Source organism: Chenopodium album, chromosome 17 (assembly GCF_948465745.1).
Source record: "Chenopodium album chromosome 17, dcCheAlbu1.1, whole genome shotgun sequence".
NCBI classification, from domain to species: domain Eukaryota; kingdom Viridiplantae; phylum Streptophyta; class Magnoliopsida; order Caryophyllales; family Amaranthaceae; genus Chenopodium; species Chenopodium album.
The window spans coordinates 31,751,742-31,770,618 of record NC_137850.1 but is presented as its reverse complement, the minus strand read 5'-3'; the positions used below and the strand labels follow the sequence as shown (position 1 = coordinate 31,770,618).

Here is an 18,877-nt window from a genome sequence, read left to right as displayed (position 1 = left end):
GGTCCGTTTAGGCGAGCTTGGTGGAGGGTTCGCAGGGTTCTTTGAGGCGAGCTTGGTGGTGATGGATTCTGGTGGCTAGTCGCAGCGTGGGGGTGGGTTCGGAGGGGTTTAGGCGAGCTTGGTGGTGATGGGTTCCGGTGGATAGTCGGTGGTGTGGGGTGGCTGGTGAAGAGTATTGCACAACTTTTTTAATTTTTTTTTTAAAAAATCATATAATTAAGCTAATTAGTTACTTAATGTAAAAATATTGTCAATTCAGAGAAACTAATAAAAAATAATGCTATTTGAGAGAATTAGCCAAATATTTTGTTACCAATGAGAATGTGCAAAAGTAAATAGCTACCATTGAGAATTTCCCATTTTTTTATTTTACAAGTATGATAGTGAAGTGATTATTAATTCACGAATATAATATTCAAATAACATATATATATTTTAAATGAAAATTTATCTAAAAATTCAATAAACAACCCAGGCATCGCACGGGGCACAAAACTAAATTTCAATAAATGTTATTTTTTGAGGATCAAGGAGTGGAGGGTTGGTTAGTCCTTTTATCTCCCCTAGTGTGATCGGGTTCGATCCTTACCTCCACCCCTCCTGATCGATTAACCTTTATGCGTTGAAATATAAATTGATACTTGACTCACAAAATAGCCAGCAGCCCTGTTCTTGGAAATTTATGGGCCTAAGCATAATGTAAGAAAAGGGTTCCTTATGTAAACAAATTTTTTAATACGCAATAGCTTTAAATATAAGACAATGTAAATAACTTATATTATTTGAATAGTTTGTCTCCATACACAATACTGGAGTAATAACTTTGCATAATATTTCGGTATTTGAATAAATATGAAACGGTGTAATTGAAAAGATTAATATTTTGGAGCAGATACTCATAGAAACCGGAAGATTAGAAGTGAAGAGGTTATATTGCATTGTTATCTCCACCTAATTGACATCTAAGTAATTTAATGTTAATTGCTAACTAAATGCAGTAATTATCTTTTTAAAAAGTATTTTTTTTTTACGAGTAAAACTACAGAGTAAAATTCTACAACTATGCAAACTGAATTTTATTTTATTTTTTTTTAATTTTTGGACCCCTTTCTGACATGGACCCTAGGTGGTCGCACTCAAGGCCTACCCCTTCAGGCCGGCCCTAAAAATAGGTCACAATAATAATTCTTTTTAATTCTCATTAAACACAATAAACCACGTATAAAATTTATAGAATAGGTATACATAAAGGGCAATATTTTCACAATATATTTTTTCACACTGTACAATATTATTTGTCTCACACAATATTACCAAACTTGTATTTCACAAAACATATCCCATAACATTATTTTACTTATCCGATTATCTCAATATAAGTACAAGTAAAATTTAACAACTCATAACCCAAATATGACACAAACTTGACTCATTTGTCAACTTCCTAATCATTCTCAATAAGATGGACATTGGACACATTGCCAAATTTCCAACCTCAAATCAGCATCAATTTCCGATACTTCTATCAAAAACAGAATAATTCTATCTCCTGTTATAAATACACCGCCGTTTCAGTATTTCATCATCCTCTTTATCAATTCCAAACAAAATTTCTCTCTAAAAAATCTTAGTAATGACTATCAACGAATCCATTAATGGGGTAGCGATTTCTGCTGTAATTCTTGATTTGGATGGTACCCTTTTGGATACAGGTTCAAATTTTGAATTTTAATCTTGTTGGGTAATTTTGATTTTGGATCTTTAGTGATAATTTGATTGATTTTTTTTAATTTTTTTTTTAAAAATTTGCATGCAGAAATTGCGACAAGATGTGTTTTGAGAGATTATTTGGCGGGTTATGGGAAAGTTTTGATTACTGATAAAGAGCATGGGAGAGTGGGAAGAACCCAGAAAGAATCAGCTGTTGCAATTGTTAAGAATTATGATCTTCCTCTTACTCCTGATCAATTTATTGCTGAAATTACTCCTCTATATCGTTCTAAGTAATTTTTTTTTTTTTTTTTTTTTTTTTTTTTTTTTTTTTGTTGCAAATATGCTTAATTTTGTTTTTGATATAGTTTTGTGTTATACTAAAGTTGTGATTTTTTCATTACATTTTAGAATTGAATGATTAGTTATGTTGCTTTTTTAGTCTGTTTTCAATCTTTACCTATGATGAATTGGCAAGTTTGTGAGTTAAGTAAATTGCTTGAGTAGTTCCAAGATAAGGTAAACTTTGAAAGTTCAGATGTAAGTACAAAGTAGTTTATGCAGTTTGTACATGTCTCATTTACCTGTATTTAGCGAGTTTGGTGACTCGAGCATTGCTCAATAACAATGTTAGTCTAATCACTCTAATGCCTTTTAAGGCCTAAGGATTGTGCTTAGTAAACCTTTTTAAAAAGAAGCATTCCTTTGAAATTAATCTCACTCTTATGCCTTTTAAGGCCTAAGGATTGTACTTAGTAAACCTTCCTAAAAAGAAGCATTCCTTTGAAATTAATCTCTCTTATATGGAAGGTGATTCTGAATATAGAGTAAATGGTATGTTTGTGAAATGTATGCTAACTATTTCTATAGAAGAGAAGTGGACATTGATTTTAGGCGTCCCTTAAAAGAAGTTGGGGTGATAAATGAGGCTGACTGTATACTATTTAACTACATCTCAAGAAAAATTCTGAAGGATGTTTCCTGCTGTGAAATCGACGTGGAATTTATTTGCGATGTTTTAGGCACCTGCATTCTCTTAGCCTTCACTTCGAGGAGTCCCTCCCATCCCTAAACAAAAAGCATGATATTGTTAGATATGATATTGTTAGATTTTCAGGTGTTTAGTAAATTAGTGAGGCTATTTTCAATTATCTATAAGTGTTTTAAAACTCCCCCCATAAATTTCTGTAGGATTGAAGTTACTAATTGTATCCTGAGTTAAGTTCAGGTTTAACTTTTCTTCTTTTCCCCTTTATATATTTTAGGTGGAAAGATGCCAAAGCACTTCCTGGTGCCAATCGGCTTATCCAACATCTTCGTAAGCATCAGATTCCATTTGCTCTTGCCTCAAACTCTCTACAAGAATACATTGATGCCAAACTTTCTTATCAAAAAGGTCAGAACTTTCCATGGTCAAAGATTACCAATACTAGTTGGTTCCAATGCTTATTATTATTGAAAGGTTTATATTATTACTGAAATACAACTATAATGAAAGATTTATATGGTTTATATTACTGAAATACAACTATAATGGTTATTTACTGAAACACGACTATGCTTTTTTGTATTGAAGGGCATAGTTTTGGCTGACATTCACCTCGTTTAATTTTTACCAATTAACTGATAAAGTGAAATGTGTTATTTATAATGTTGCTGTCTGATTTCAAAGACAATTTCAAAATTAGGCCCTCTTAAGTTCACCTTAAAAAAATAATATTCAGTAAATATAATTTCAGTTCAGCAAAAATATTTCAGTTCAGTACAAATCAGTAACTCTAAAGAAGAAATTTAATAGAGAATCAGTAAAAAAAAATTCAGTTCAGTAAAATTAATTTTAGTTCAGCAAAAATTAGGTGAATTGAATGGGGGCCGTATAATGATACCCACAGAGACATAGTTTAGTTTTAAAAATAAATTGAAGAACTACGTGCTAATTATGTAGATTTTAGTAACACTGATAGTCTGATACATAATTATATCTTTGCCAACAATTGAAAGCCTCATCGGACTATCAGCTTTACTTTTCTAGCTTATAATCTTCCGCTAGGTCTAATATTTAGCCTGTCAAGTATGTCATATTTTCTTTATACTGACTTATGGATTTCTAACATATAATCTTTATAATATAACGATAAGAAAAATATGTATCAAATGAGGTCACATTATGTTTCGCTGGGATCCCTCATCAGGAAGTCTATCTTTACTGGACTGCATTAGTGTAGATTACAAAAAATCTTTCTCAAAAATAACTTTTCCTTATTGGTCACCCCCATCCCTTTTTCTTACAAAAAATCTTTCTCAATAATAGCTTTTCCTTATTGGTCTCCCCCATCCCTTTTTCTTACTTAAAATCTTTCTCAAAAATTAATTTTTCCTTGTTATTCTATGAAACTATTGTCTTGTTGGCTTTAGACCCAGTTTTCTTGCAGTCATATTATAGACTTACATTTCTGTTGAAATGTTGAATGCTTGGAATCTTGTGCAGGTTGGAAGGAGCTGTTTTCTGTCATTCTTGGAAGTGACCAAGTTCTATCAGGGATACCATTTCCAGACTTGTAAGATCTTTTAATTCACATAACAGGATTTTAAACTATGTATTTCTTCAGATATTGTACCCCTTATCGTTTGTCATTTTATTCTCTTTTAAATGATGGACAAGGAATATAGTATTTGTTAATTGTAATGGCCTGAAATCAGTCCTAGGTGCAGTTGAAGTACTCAGACTTGAACAGTCTATCAAAACTGAATAAAATGAATACAACAGTAAGCAAATCTAGAGGCACAAAACATTAGTGGCTTTATGTTGTGCCTTAAGTTCTTGACAAATTTGGCATCGTAGTGACTAATGGGAATCCTCCTATTTATCTTATATCAGGTTTTATACTGAGCTCTTATAGACTAAATTTCATTTATCTCAGTGCTCGGTTTTAAACTTCATGTGACATGCTGTATTGGTATATTTCTCGTCCAGATATTTACCTATTTTCTTCTCTTCTGGTATTAATTCTGTGACTGTCAGATATCTGGAGGCTGCAAAAAGACTATCAGTGGATCCTGTTAATTGCCTGGTTATAGAGGACTCTTTGTAAGTTTATTCTACAGATATTATGCTCAAGTCTTTGTTACTCTGCAGGAGGGTATTGTCTTGTGACTAAAGAGTAAGATGGTCAGTGGTTTCCTGTTTAGTTTTTGTGGTTATAAATGGCTATTCATAGTATCTTTTAAAACATTGGCTGTCCTGCTCTCAAACTTGTTATGAAGCATGAAGTAAAATACTTTGATAATTTGAACTGAAGGTCTAATAACATAGAAAATTCACGCAATTAAGGGAATGAACTGTTAATTCTCTGTAAGTAGGAGATTCATGCACTAGGTTTCTGATCTGCTGTTTTTTAGATTTAGGTCTGTTAACTTACACATCTGAGTACTGCTGCTTAACTTTTTGTACACTACTTTTGGAGTTGCTTGACTCTTACTTGGATTAGAGATTTTATTTGTCGTTTTGATTGGATTGTGCTGATATACATATGGAGTTTTACTTTCAACAATTGTAGTTGTTAAGATTATAAGAATAGGATGTTTTTATTAAGTCACTCCATGGGCATAGGGAATCTTCACTCCTTTTTAATCCATTCAAGCAATAATATATGTCAGAATGGTTCTACTTTTTGTATAAAAGTTCTCTCTACTTTCAGCGCTTCAAGTCACCTTATAAATAGTCATCCTAGAAGTTGCAGTAGATTTTTGAATTACATTCTCCTAGGAGTCCTTTTCTTTTCTCCCCCTTCCCCTAGCATAGCTTATTGCCTTTGGGATACTAAGCTACAACCTATTGTCAGAAATCTATGGAATTTGGAGGCTATTTTGTATTAATTACCATTTATAAACAATGTTATTCAAATGAAATAACTACCTTTTGTGTTTTTTAAAAATAAATATCTTTTCAATGCCTAAAGTTTATTGTTTTACTGCCCACTAATGAATTCTTTCAATTTGGTACAATAAATATTATTTGGTACTAAAGTAGTCCTTGAATAGTATTAAATAAGTACCATTACACTTCTTTATCAGTACCAATTAGAATATAGGCTTTGTTAGTACCCTAAGTACCAATATTTTTCTTTAGTAATACCAAATATAGATGGTTTTCTTTACTGAATACTGAAATATAAACTTTTGGCTTTGAAAAGATAGTTAATTGATTAAAAAGTTACAAAAGGAAGTTTTTTTTTTGGAAAAACACTAATTATAAAAGATCTAATGACATAGTACTCGAATCTAGATTATATTTTAGTTGAAGGTGTGTTTGTGTTCCTATCAAATGTATTGTAAGTAATGCAACTAGGCCAACTACTATTTATAGGACCATGCTGCAGCATGGTATTTTTCGAGTGTGATTAAGCAAGGTTTGCATGTGACTTGGTATTTTGGGGCTTAAGACCTTGCACTAGCCTATGCTTGGCCTGATTTTCCTACCAAAAAAAAAGTGTGGTTAATGAGATTTTATAATCAATCAATGTTTAATTTCATTTGGTTAAGAATTTAGATAATTTCAAATGAAAACATTTATCTTAAGAAATTTTCATTTGAAATTACCAATCTTAAGATATTTTCAATCCTAAGATATTGTATAATTCAAATCAAAATTACTGCATATAATTCAATATTAAGATTAATATCTTACGATTTTAAGATTTTAGAGCAATATTAGCGCAGTTTTGTTTTAAGACTTTAATCTTAAGACATAACAAAACAATGCATAGCATTGAACTAGATAGGTGTCGGTATAGTCATAAATGGACTCTTAAATAATGGAGCCTTGTTTAATTTAAGGCTCGATTTGTGAGTGAAATAGAATTATAAAAAAAAAATAAGAGATTAAATACTACGTATCTAAATGCAATATGAGGTGTAAAGAGATATATTTGATTTAGTTTGAAGATGCCTTAAGTTATTATACTTGTACTTTTGAAATGCTGATATGGCATAGGAAGAAAGTCTTGTAAATTTGCTGATGAAATTTGTTGTTTTAAGGTGAATATTTGTTGATAGAGTGACAACTGTAGACATTAAGGTTTTGTTTTGTTTTTTTTTTTTTTTTTTTTTTTTTTTTTTTTTTTTTAATGAATAATACAAAATAAAATTATACTCGTATTATTTTTCTTTTAATATGAATGTGAGTGATAGTATGTTGTTTTTGTGCCGTGATTATCTTTTGTCATTTAAAACAACAGGATAGGTGTTAAAGCTGCAAAAGCTGCTGGAATGAAGGTAGTGGTTGTCCCTTCTCAATCTGAGGCTGATGCTGCTGCCTTGGCAGACTCCAGTCTTCAGTCACTTTTGGATTTTCAGCCTGAGTCCTGGGGTCTTCCTTATTTTGATCAATGATGTGTATGTACCATCAAATTTATCTATCTGAAATGCCCGTCAATTGTTTAGGCTAGTGATCGATGGGGTAAACAATGCTTTAATTACTAACTGATCTGATTTTTTATGGAAGGGTTACTAGATGATGTGTTCATTGCTGTATGTTTTGGGTATATATAGTCGATGTAGATCAAGAATTTTTGGTTGTGTGCAGAATGTGAACGTTACTAGCTGGTGGACCGGTGATGCATGGCATGTATTATTTAAAGGTAAAATACTTTCTTTGTTTCTTTTTAGTTGCATCACTGTAAAAATTGGGGAAATTAAAGGTTGAGAAATGTGTGATAAAAGAACATTTTTATCATACATACGGTAGATAAATTTTATACTTGGTTTGGTGGTAAACATTTTTGTTGGAAATTTCCATTCTTTGCATTAATATTCAATAACGTCTAACTCTCTTCATCATATGATATCAGCATAGCTTTATCACACTATATTAAAAATAAATATATAACACGATATTGTAAAATATTGTAAGTTCGGAATCATTAAAAGAAGAGAAGCTATTGCGTGCAGATGCCTGCACGCAAATTTCCGTGCAGATGGCTTGACTGATATGTTTTACTTATTGGCTTATACGTTTCATGTGTTAGTTGATATGTATCATTTGTTGGTTGATATGATTTTTGTGTTGGCTAATATATTCTTTTTGTTGGCTGATATATTTTTTTTAAATTTTTTTTAATAGGTTCTTTTTGTTGATTGGTATCAGACATCATTTGGCTTATACTTTCTTTAGTTGGTTGATATATTTATTTTGTTGGCTGATATGTATATTTTTATTGTTGGTTGATATGTTTATTTTGTTGGCCTACCTATTGCTTTTGTCTGCTGATATCATCCTTTTGTTGGCTGATACGCTTCATTTGTTGGCTGATATGTTTCTTTTGCTGGCTGATATATTGCTCTTGTTGGATGATATGTATCTTTTGTTGGCTAATATGTTCCTTATTACTATTGTTGGATGATATATATCTTTTATTGGCTGATATATTCCGTTTGTTAGCTGATACGTTTTTATTGATGTCTAATATGTCCCTAATGTTGACTGATATCAAACATCAATTGGGTGATATATTACTTTTATTAGCTTATATGCATAATTTGTTATCTAATGTGATTAACTATTTTTATTCTCTTCTCTATCCTCTTTCCCCTCTTCCTCTCTCTTTCACATGAAAATGTGAACAAATCCTCATACATATCAACCAACAAATCCACAATTCCTCACGCCACCCTCATTCTTCCTTCGATCCTCACTTCCCCTTAATTTCCTCCTCCACCACACCGCTCACCAGTCACCGTTCTCCGAACCCACCACACCACCAACCACAACTCATCAACCACCATTTACTGAACCTACCACAACCACCAAGCACCGCACCACCACCCATAGCATCACTGGCCGCCGTTCACCGAACCCACCCACCATTACCTCTACCTTAAGCTAAACCCACCAACCACCGAACCCACCAAAGCATCCCCAACCACCCTCACCCAGCCACCAGCAGTGAAAACAACGGTCTACTCCCCGAAAACAACCACAGCTCCCACTAGGCCACCTCAATTGAGCCACCACCGGACTCGCAGTCGACGAATCGCGATCGCTTCTCCGGGGAAACAATACTCCATGTTGAAGCACAATGGTGATGCTTTGAAAATCATTCAACTAGGGTTGATGATTGATTGATTTTGTGGGTGTTAATGAAAATTATGTATGAAAAAATAAAATAAAAATGGAGTACAGTAAAAAGGAGGAGAGCAGAGGAGAGAGAAAGAAAAGGGAATAAAGGATTGAGATTGCCGCATAAACACTAGGGTGCAGGCCCGCCAATAGTTTGTTTTAAAAGAATGTGTAAAATATTGTATAATTATGCAGATAAATTGTATATTCTTTTTCTCTAGTTTTTTAATTAAAAAAAATTCCCAAAAAATTAGTGGGTTCAATAAACTCATTTGAACACATTGTGGATTCCCCACATGGGCTAAGTAGGAGAAAGATTTCTCACAAGTAGAGCTAGTTAATTAGTTATTGGACATGATAGTCCAATGGCAAAAGGGACGGATAACAAATTAAAGGGTTTTCACTTTTTTCTTTCAAATGGGTAAGATTGTTATTAGGGTTTATATTTAAGTGATTATTGTATGATTTTTATGGACAACCTAATAACTTTTGATGAGTGTATAGCAATCATTATAGGGTTATTCACTAGGAGAAGATTTCAATGAGCATGTCTCCGGTCGAAGAGTCGGTCATTGTAAATATCGAGTTAGCCCCATGTAACATTAACTTTTTATTTTGTTAGTTCATTTCCCTCTCTTTTCTCTTTATACTCCTCTAAATTTGTTATCCTGAATTTTTTTCTTTAAAGTTCAAATAAAATTGTTGATTGATAGTAAATTTGTAAATAAATATATAATTTAACCAATTTTCGTTTTTTTTCTTATTTTTTTTAGTTTTTAATTTTTTTAAATAATTTTTATTGGGAAAAGTGCAATTCATTCATTTATATACGTATGAAAATTTTCCAGGTAGATATTACTGATTGAGTCATGGAGTCCAATAATTACCCTTTTTATTTAGCTTCTGGCCCTAACCCGCCCCTAGCCCTAACCCTGTCCAGTGATAATTTGAAGTGACCTTTATCTGACCCGCCCCATTATTGACCCGCTTGACCAACCCCGACCTGCCTAATAACCAACCTACTCAAGTATTTTCAGGGGTAATGCTTTTACTACTTGAAGAAAAAATACAATTCGTGGTGGCTAATATGTACATATGATCCTAGGAGCCTATTTATAGTGCTCTACTTTCAAGGTTTCTTTAGATTCTTACTAACCTTAAATGGAGGTTTCTAGACTACCTTCTTAGAATGTATAAGAAATTACATACAATGAGGTTTTACACACACCTGTCTTAAATTAGAATGTATTTGAGAAGCCTTGGACATTCTAGAACATTATATTGTAGACCCTAGAAAATTCTACTAAAGTAAAAGATGTTCCTTAAATATCTAGATCTATCCCCTTTAGAATACTCCCGTAAAAAACCTCCAAGAGATATCCGGAACTATCTAAAACTCTCCTGCATTTTTCGGACTCCTTGCTACCTAAAGTCATATTTTGGGACCTCATCTTGGAAAATCGACACTTCCATGATAATCTTTAGACCAAAATATGGTGGACCTCCCTAAATTGAGCCCATTTGGAGCTCATGTGCCCATCCAAATGGCTCATTAATTGTGTTATTATTGAGAAGGCGATGTTCACTAGAAATACAAGGACAATGCAAAACAAAACTTTTTAGGCGGAAGTGTGCTACTGGGCTCTAAGGGCAAGCCCCCTAGCCAAGATTATGCCTTGTTGTAGTGACCTATTTGATACCTATTTGATGAGGGAGACGACCCGTGACAACGAGCTCTATTATTAAGATGTAATTTTTCAAACTTGGAATTTGGTAGTGGCTAAAAGGCTCCTTTTTATTTTCGCGACTTGAAGATGTTGGTGTAGCTTGTTCATATTCATCGTAATACATTTTATATGTATATTTTTCGTCCTTCATGATCATATTGTGTACAATGATACAAGCTATCATTATTTTTCCTAAAATTGATTCGTCACAAGCTAGCACAAGATTTTGTATTATTGCTAAACAAGCTTGTAGTAACCTAAAAGCAAGCTCAACATTCCTTTGCCTAGCTTCTTGTAGCTTGGAAAAAAAGGCATTTTTCGTTTTATAGTAGTAAACTAGTAAAATTGTAGGAATGAATGCTACACATTTAGGATATATACCATCATTAAGATAACACCTCATATTGTATTGACAGTCATTCACAACATAGATAATAAGTAGTGTAAAAAAATCATTAAATAAAAGGAGTATATCATGAATATTGATATTATTACGACTACCTGATATCTCAACAAAAGCATGGCAGATCCAAAGATGATGCCTCAACTTCCAAGATCAATGTGGATTTACATGCTTTTTTAGAAAACATACCTTTTAACCGAGGTGGACAACTATTCCATCATCAATGCATAAATTAATAGAACCTTGAAAATACTCTACCTTCTCCAATTCCTAGTAGACTACAACTTACCATATCTTCTTCATTGGACTTATTAAGGTATTCGTCACTAAATTGACAATTCCTTCAACACAATGTTATATGGAATATCTTTCAAGAAGATGTACTAATTCGGAATTCATCTATCCACGAAATTAAAATATTTTCCGAGGGAATATTCAGTCGAAGTATTAATTTCTGACAGAAGTTAATTCCGTCGGAAAATTTTTGAGGGATATTCTGTCGGAAAGTTCCTTTTTCGACGGAATTTTCTGACAAATTAAGTTTCCTCGGAAAATTCAAAATTTCCAATGGAAATTCAGGTCTGTCAAAGTGATTCCGTCAGAAATCGGCCTATTTCTAGTAGTGTTAGTAGAGGTGCCATAAGTTATGTTGGCACCAATTCTACATACAACGCCTTGCCTTTGCTAAAAGAATGAATGACATTCTTCAAATTTTTCCTTCATTCATACATAGCATCTTCACGTGAAATCTTTGACGAAATTAAATAAGTAGGGAGAAAATACAAGAGGATAAGCAGTCATTCCATATACAATTGTGTCCATCTTCATGATCCTTTGGAACATGACCTTTTTTTTTTTTTTTTTTTTTTTTGACAACAGCAACTAAACAAACAAAACTAAGTAGAAAAACTATGTAAGCTAACCCTACACATATTAGCAATATCATGAGCCTTTGAGACATGTTCCCTTCCAACTTTCCAAAAAATGCAGTTCTTTAAAAGCGGTCCTTCCTGAATCAGAGCACCAATCGTTCAAAGAAGTCTAAACTCTCTTCGTTTGGGGTTTTGTAGCAACTGGATAATAGTTAAAGAGTCTGTATAGACCATAACTCGGTCATAACCCTTCAGCCGCACCCATTGAATAGTTTTTAAACACGCTAAAAGTTCCGCATGTAGAGGTAAAAGTGCTTTTCCAAAGGTGCCTCCACCCTCCAAATATGTAGTTTGGTCCACAGAGTATGCCTATCCCATTCCTGCATTTCCCTTACTTTTCTGCCAGGAGCCATCAACCATCACAATCATTTCCAAACGTACATCTTGAGGATTACTTATTATGAGATCCCTATCATTACCAATATCCAGTCTTGCAAAACCCGAAGGTATATCATTGACACCATGTCTCGAGTAGTAATAGAGCTTCTCGAATCCACCCTTTTCCAAATAGCTAAAGCTGCCATGGCATTGGTATAATTTCTTAATAAGTCCACCAGATATCCACCATTACTGTTAAACACTCTTCCGTTCCTTGTCATCCAAAGGCTCCAAAGAACACCCACGAATGTACTAACTCGTACACTATTTCGACCATCCTCGCTATGAAAAAGCAGGATATATTTCTAAATCCAGTGTCAAAGCGAAGCAGATTCATCAAGTTTAGAGACAATGTGTAAAGGGCAATTTTGCCAAGCATACCTTGCAAAAGAGCACATCCTAAATAAATGTTGTAGATCTTTCGGCTCCGTACCACAAGAATCACATAGGACCTGGACCTCAAACCCTCTATGAGCCAGGTTTCACTTAACAACCAATCCATTCATCACTAGCTTACAGAGAAATAAGCTCCACTTTGGCGGTATGTTTAGCTTCCAAATGAGCTTGTGAAATACTAAGTCACCCCTGACACCCCGTGTAAACAAAAATCACGCATTAGAAAAGCATACCCTATCTTGACCATGTAAGCACCCGAGGAGTGGCCTCCCCAATATAGAACATCCTGCTCCGCAATAGCCGGTAATTCCATTGCAAAAATTTTTGACAGGCTATAGTCGTATCACCTTATCAAAAGTAATTACCTAAGTCCTCTAACTAAGTAGATAGGGAAGTAGGGTCAAACCACAGGGAATTAAGTCAATTTATTCCTAATTAATTAAAATAATCTAAATTATAAAGTAACCAATTTTTTGTTATGAAACTGCGTATTGTTACCAAAGTTAACGGAAATAATGAATTGAATTAAACCAAGAGTTATAGAGAGAGAAAACAAGAGAGAAGTCTAAGCTTAAGAGAGAATTAAACTAATGAAAGAGAGGTAATTGTATCAAAACAACTAAAATGTATTTATCCAAAACATAAAAATCCTAATTAAAATCTAAGTAAAAAAAACGTCGTCATCCTCCTCTAAAACACGCGCCCGGTCGGGCACCATCTCGCCTGGTCGGGCCCGCCCTTTTTACTCAATGTGCATCTCTGGCGCCTGGTCGGGCGCGAGACAGGGCGAAGATGCTTCTCTTCCTTCTTCCGCCCCGCCTAGTCGGGCGCGCCTCAAGGCGAGGGCTTGCCCGATCGGACGGACTATTTGGGCACCATTTAGACTTTGATTGGGCTTCAATTCTTAGCCCAATCCGAATTTCCTCTTTAGGGCTTGATAATTCGGTCCAATGCCTTGACTTCTCATATGTTGAGCTCTTAATCACCAGTTTGATGACTCTAACCGGCCTTGGGCTATGAAAGATGGTCGTGTTCCTCCAATGCTCGTAGTTGCTCCAAATAATCCCGGAAAAATGCTCCAAATATGCAATTTCCTACAAAACGCTACCAAAACTACGAAAACACTAGAAAACACATATTAGTAATAAAAGTGGCTCTAAAGAGCCAAAAATACTCCTAATTATGATCAAGGGACGGGGTAAATCACTATATAAAATAGACATATCAATTTTCAGTGCCTACTCCATTCGAACATGTCCCTAATGATTCCTGCATTCCAATTTCTGGACCCTTGAAAGATCAGATCTAAAACTCTGCCCGATCCAACTCCTCTAAGGAGCTGGCTTGACTTAAAATCTAGAACCGCACCCTGCACTCACTTTATATTAGCAATCTTAACTCTATCCCAGACCCTATTTTCTACTGGTAACCTTGTACCATCTTATTCACCACATTAGACAAACCACGCCTTCCCCAAGAAGGATTGCCTCGAACCCCTATCAAGATATCCCCTACACATAAAGCACAAGAATGATTTGGCTCCAAAGCACGAGCCACCAACAACCGTGGGTTACAATGCATCCACGTCACCTGTTTAAAAAGTAAAGCATCATTCAAGCCAGCCATTAATCTAATACCCAGACCACCCATGCCTTTTGGCACTTAGATAAACTCCAACTTTACCCAATGCAAACCCTTTTCTCCTTTGTTACCCCACTAAAACCAAGTAATCAGCGAATTAATCTTGTTTGTAATCGAAATAGGCAACTTAAAACATTTCATCACATGAGAAGAAATACTAATCAACACAATATTAATCAATACCAATTTTGCCGCCTGAGACAGATTTAAAGATCCCCAAGACAAAATCCGTTTTGAGACCTTATCCACTAAGAACTGGAAGACAACCGTTCTCCCTGCAAAAAAATCAATAAGCACCCCCAAATGTCTCTCCAAGATAGGGACCTGACCAATATTAAGGATCCCTTTCAGCTCCTCTATTTCTTCCGGTTGAGTCGATTTGCTAAATTTGACATGAGATTTATTCAAATTTAGCTGTTGTCCCGAAATTTCATCGAAACGCTTCAAAATATCCTCCACATTTTGACAAGAGGTTTGATTCGCTTGGAAGAACACCATTGCATCATCCGCAAAAAATAAGTGTGAAATCGGAGGTGATCTCCTCGTCACTTGAAGACCCTTAATCTGATTAATATTTTCTGCCATAAAAACATCCTAGACAAGATGTCCATACAGAACAAGAATAGATAAGGGGACAAAGGATCCCCCTGGCGTAGCCCGAAATCTGGTTTAAAAGCCTTCGAAACCTGCCCATTAATAAGGGTTTTGTAGGAGACAGTCAAGATACACTGAGAAATCCACTGTATCTAAATTGCCGAGAACCATACGTATTTAGGACACGTAAAAGAAATCCCCAGTTCACACGATCATAGGCCTTTGACATATCCAGTTTTATCACAGCTTTTGTTGAAGACCCATGACTCGTATTAATCAAATGCAAAAGTTCATGACTTAGTATCACATTATCCTCAACATACCTCCCCGGCACAAAAGCATGTTGATATTTTGAAATAAGATCTAGAAGAAAGAACTTCATCCTATTTACCAAACATTTAGCTATGCATTTATAGATTGTATTGCATAGACTAATAGGCCTAAATTGCGTTGCTAATTCTGGAATATCCACTTTTAGAATCATTGCTAAAAATGACGCATTAAGTTCTTTCAATAAATAACCGGTAGAGAAAAAATATTGTATAAATTCAACCACTGAAGAGTTCACCCTCCTTGTTGTTACTCTGTAAAGAGTCATAGAATGCAAAAATTGTCTCCTTGCTTCCACAAAGTTTAAGTGGTTAGATTCTAAAAAATTGTCACAGGAGTTTGAAGTTTCTCCAATATCATTATTCTCATTATTAATATGAGAGATAAGAGGTTGAATCTACTGCTCAGTTGACCCATGTAGCAAAGCTGGGATCGACACAAGCCGTCCCACAAGTTGTTGATGCAGAGATGGATCAAACCCCTGTTGCAGTGCCACATTATTACTCACATCATCATGAAATTGCACCAATTCTGGTGGAGAAAACACCCAATTAGTGATTCCCAAAGCTTGAAACAGAGTTTGAGAGTTATTCCTCTATTCTTCCCTTCCTCTATTCTGCGCCGCACTAAAGGACTCTCCCACCTCAAAATTTGAGTTTCTCCCAAAATTCGGCAGTGAGGGTTGTGGGAGAGGGGCTGACACAGGCAATGATGGATTGATCCTGTTTGCCCTATGCAGATTGGAGAGAGAAAATTTGAGAATCCCTTCAAATGACGAAGAACTTGATTTGAGGGACCCTGATGATTCATTGCCTGATTCGAGTGCATAGCCACACCTTGATGCAACGGAGAAGGCCTATTATTCAAATTCGGAGGTGTAAACTCCACATAAGGGTCCCGCCCTAAGTCCAACCTTCTCCCTGGCGATCGTCGTACCGCCCCTAGATTAATTCTCTCCTCCATAACATTATCATGGGCCACCTCCGAGTCACTTGAACTTCCCGAACCTAAAAAATACACAGTATCATTGCTATCATCGGAGTTAAAATCCGAGTCTAAATTCTCATTAAAGAGGGCTCTCTACCCCAGCAGAATATCCTCTGGTTCTTCTGCTCTAGTTACATTCACAACCAAATTCCGATACCTAAAAATATTTGGCAATCCTCGAATAAAATTAGTATAATAGGGATAATCTAAGGGGCCATGCAACACCCTTAGTCCATCCCTTTCAACCGCCTCTAGGCGCCTAGTAAGACACCCAGCAGCAACTTCGGCTCTCAGAGTACAATTGCCAGTACTATGGCCAACACAACCGCAAGTTTTATAAAAACGATAAACACCTTCATACCTGAAATACACCTAGATAACCCGCTCTCCTTCAATAGGAATAAAGCATCCTGGAATTAGTGGTTGTGTAAGATAAACCACCATGCATGCCCTCAACTCAGGTCTCTCCGGCATCCGGCCATTTGTAATTGGTTCTAGAGTATCCAAATAACCAATATGGACAAAAATACGACTTGCCCATGTCTTTGTCAGGAACTGTAAAGGTAGACCATAGACTTGGACCCATAGCCTCGCAGTTTAGAAGTTGATTTGCTGTGGGATGAGAGTTACCTGGTACCTTCGAAGATTAATTATACGCCCGTCAAACACGGTTGTATACTGCCTTACCAAACCCTCCAAGTCACTTGGGTGACGACACTCAAACAGGAAGTAATCCCCTGTTCTGTGAACTCGTATATGCCCCCTTGTCACCCACCTTTGATTAATAATATGTTGAACATAAGTAGCTGATGACGGATTTGGCCCTACAAAAACTCCAATCACTAACCTATTGAAGTTTATATTGCTTAGAGCATTATAATGAGGTGGTGGGGTAACAAGGACACCCGTTCTATGGGATCTAGGGCGTTGGTTATTTGGTGGGTCGTTATCATTATTATGAGGATCGTTAGGGTTTTGGATTGCCATACTCCTTCAATTAAGAAGTACAGAAGAAAAAAAAAAAGAGAACAAAGAAGAATAATAGAAGAATAAGGGAAGTTGAATGGTGTAAGAAGCAGAGAAATAATCTCCTTATAGTAAAAGCACTGAGTGTTTGAAAAACAAGCTCAAATGCATGTTAAACAAGTGGCATAGGTTAGAAAACTGAAGCGTTTACTTCCTTTGGTTTCCAAATGATGTGGGGTGATAGGTTCAAAGAGAAAGAGTGTAATTACTCCTTAAATTTGATTGGTACAAAAGAAAAGGGAAAGATCTGTTGCAGAAAGAGTGTAATAACTTCTCAAAAATGATTGGGTAAAATAAGGAGTAGGGGGATTTGGAAGGGTTTTAATCGAAAATCTTCAATAAATATTTGTCCGTGTGTTTGCATGCCACGGTAACCAAGAACAAGCAAAAGGGGTTGAGCTTTTTGAGTGGAGCGAAAGAAAAGGAAAAGGTATTTGGGAAAGAACTCACAATTCTAGTGAGATAAACTCTCGTTTTAGAGAGATGAAAATTGAAACAGTTGAAGATTTAACATGAAATTAGAGTCGTTGGTATAATTTTAACACTTAATAATCATACGGGGAAAAAAATATGTTATATAACTCAATTATATGATAAAAACACATGAAATTAAGTAATACTTCATGAAAATGTATTTTGAGACACTTTTAATAAGATTTCACAAAATCACGAAAAAACAATCAAAGGAGTGTGTGTGAATAATATAGAATTCCAAATAGGGAAAAAAATGGAGGAAGTGCATAGAATAATGATTTTAACTAAACCATGAGTAATAATATGTTTTAGAGTTCCTTTTTTTTTTTTTAAGTCACTCTTAGATAGAGAAAAAAAAAACAAATAGAAATAAGGTAGAGGTAATACTAGGGGGGTGCTGAAGAAGATGGAAGCCACAAAAGACAACATATTGATGAAATTCGATTCAAATGTAAGAGCAACTCCAATGGCAAGCTAATTGTCAAATTAGCTTGCCATGCCACATAAGCTTTTAAGCTAATTGTCATTTTAGCTCCAATGACTAGCTACTAACTTACTATTTAAATGGATCACACCTCCTTAATTTACGTTGATAAATTTCATTTTATTTATTCTAATTTGTTTTATTTTAGCAAGTTTTTTTCCAAGCAAATTAGCTTGACAAAGCTAATTTACTTGGTCAAGCTAATTGTATTTTCTAGCTCCAATGGTTAAGCTAGTAGCTAGAGATTATTTAATATTGCAAGTAAGTCCCTAGCTACAACCATTGGTGTTGCTCTAAAGTACCCCAAAAGTAGTTGACAGCTTGACATCCTCTTCAGTTTGCATTGATCAAGCATACTTTAGTTATAAGCTACTAAATGAGTTTGATTCACATAAATTACAAGTTACTGACAACCTCAAGACAAAGTATTTTAGTAGGAAATCTAATACCATGCGCAACCACCAAAAATTTATAAGCTCCATCTTTCAGCAATAAGCCTATGATGCAAGGGGTACAAAGACGAACACAGTATACATTACAAACGCTCTTTAGTCATTAGTGTCCCTTTCACTAATTTCTAGTGCCCAAGACGTGTACCCGGAGCATGGTACCTTCTTATTAGGTGGGAATTTTTATGCAAGCGATGGTTCTCACTAAACATAAAATTATGAAATGTAA

At 35.0% G+C, this 18,877-nt stretch overlaps 1 protein-coding gene across 3 annotated transcripts; it reads left to right on the top strand.

Moving 5' to 3' along the window:
* The first annotated feature begins 1,448 nt into the window (after nucleotides 1–1,448).
* On the top strand, nucleotides 1,449–9,458 carry LOC145589567 (bifunctional riboflavin kinase/FMN phosphatase-like). 3 transcript variants are annotated; one of them, XR_014101756.1, is made up of 8 exons: nucleotides 1,449–1,712; nucleotides 1,817–2,003; nucleotides 2,976–3,106; nucleotides 4,199–4,268; nucleotides 4,733–4,798; nucleotides 6,948–7,104; nucleotides 7,295–7,349; nucleotides 8,442–9,458. XR_014101756.1 is itself a non-coding variant. In XM_081646188.1 (7 exons), exons 1-6 carry the CDS (start codon nucleotides 1,634–1,636, stop codon nucleotides 7,099–7,101), a joined length of 687 nt encoding a protein of 228 aa, XP_081502314.1. In that variant the 5' UTR covers nucleotides 1,449–1,633; the 3' UTR covers nucleotides 7,102–7,104; nucleotides 7,295–9,458. The 3 variants fall into 3 exon arrangements, 1 of the variants encoding a protein (XP_081502314.1); XR_014101755.1 differs by having other exon boundaries at nucleotides 7,832–9,458; XM_081646188.1 differs by having other exon boundaries at nucleotides 7,295–9,458.
* Nucleotides 9,459–18,877: the final 9,419 nt, after the last annotated feature.

What these genes read in the sequence shown, in the direction of transcription:
- LOC145589567 (XM_081646188.1), top strand. Translation starts at nt 1,634, where the DNA reads ATGACTATCAACGAATCCATTAATGGGGTAGCGATTTCTGCTGTAATT. An exon ending in TGGTACCCTTTTGGATACAG is followed by an intron (nt 1,713 to 1,816) that starts GTTCAAATTTTG and finishes ATTTGCATGCAG; the next exon opens with AAATTGCGACAAGATGTGTT. An exon ending in ACTCCTCTATATCGTTCTAA is followed by an intron (nt 2,004 to 2,975) that starts GTAATTTTTTTT and finishes TATATATTTTAG; the next exon opens with GTGGAAAGATGCCAAAGCAC.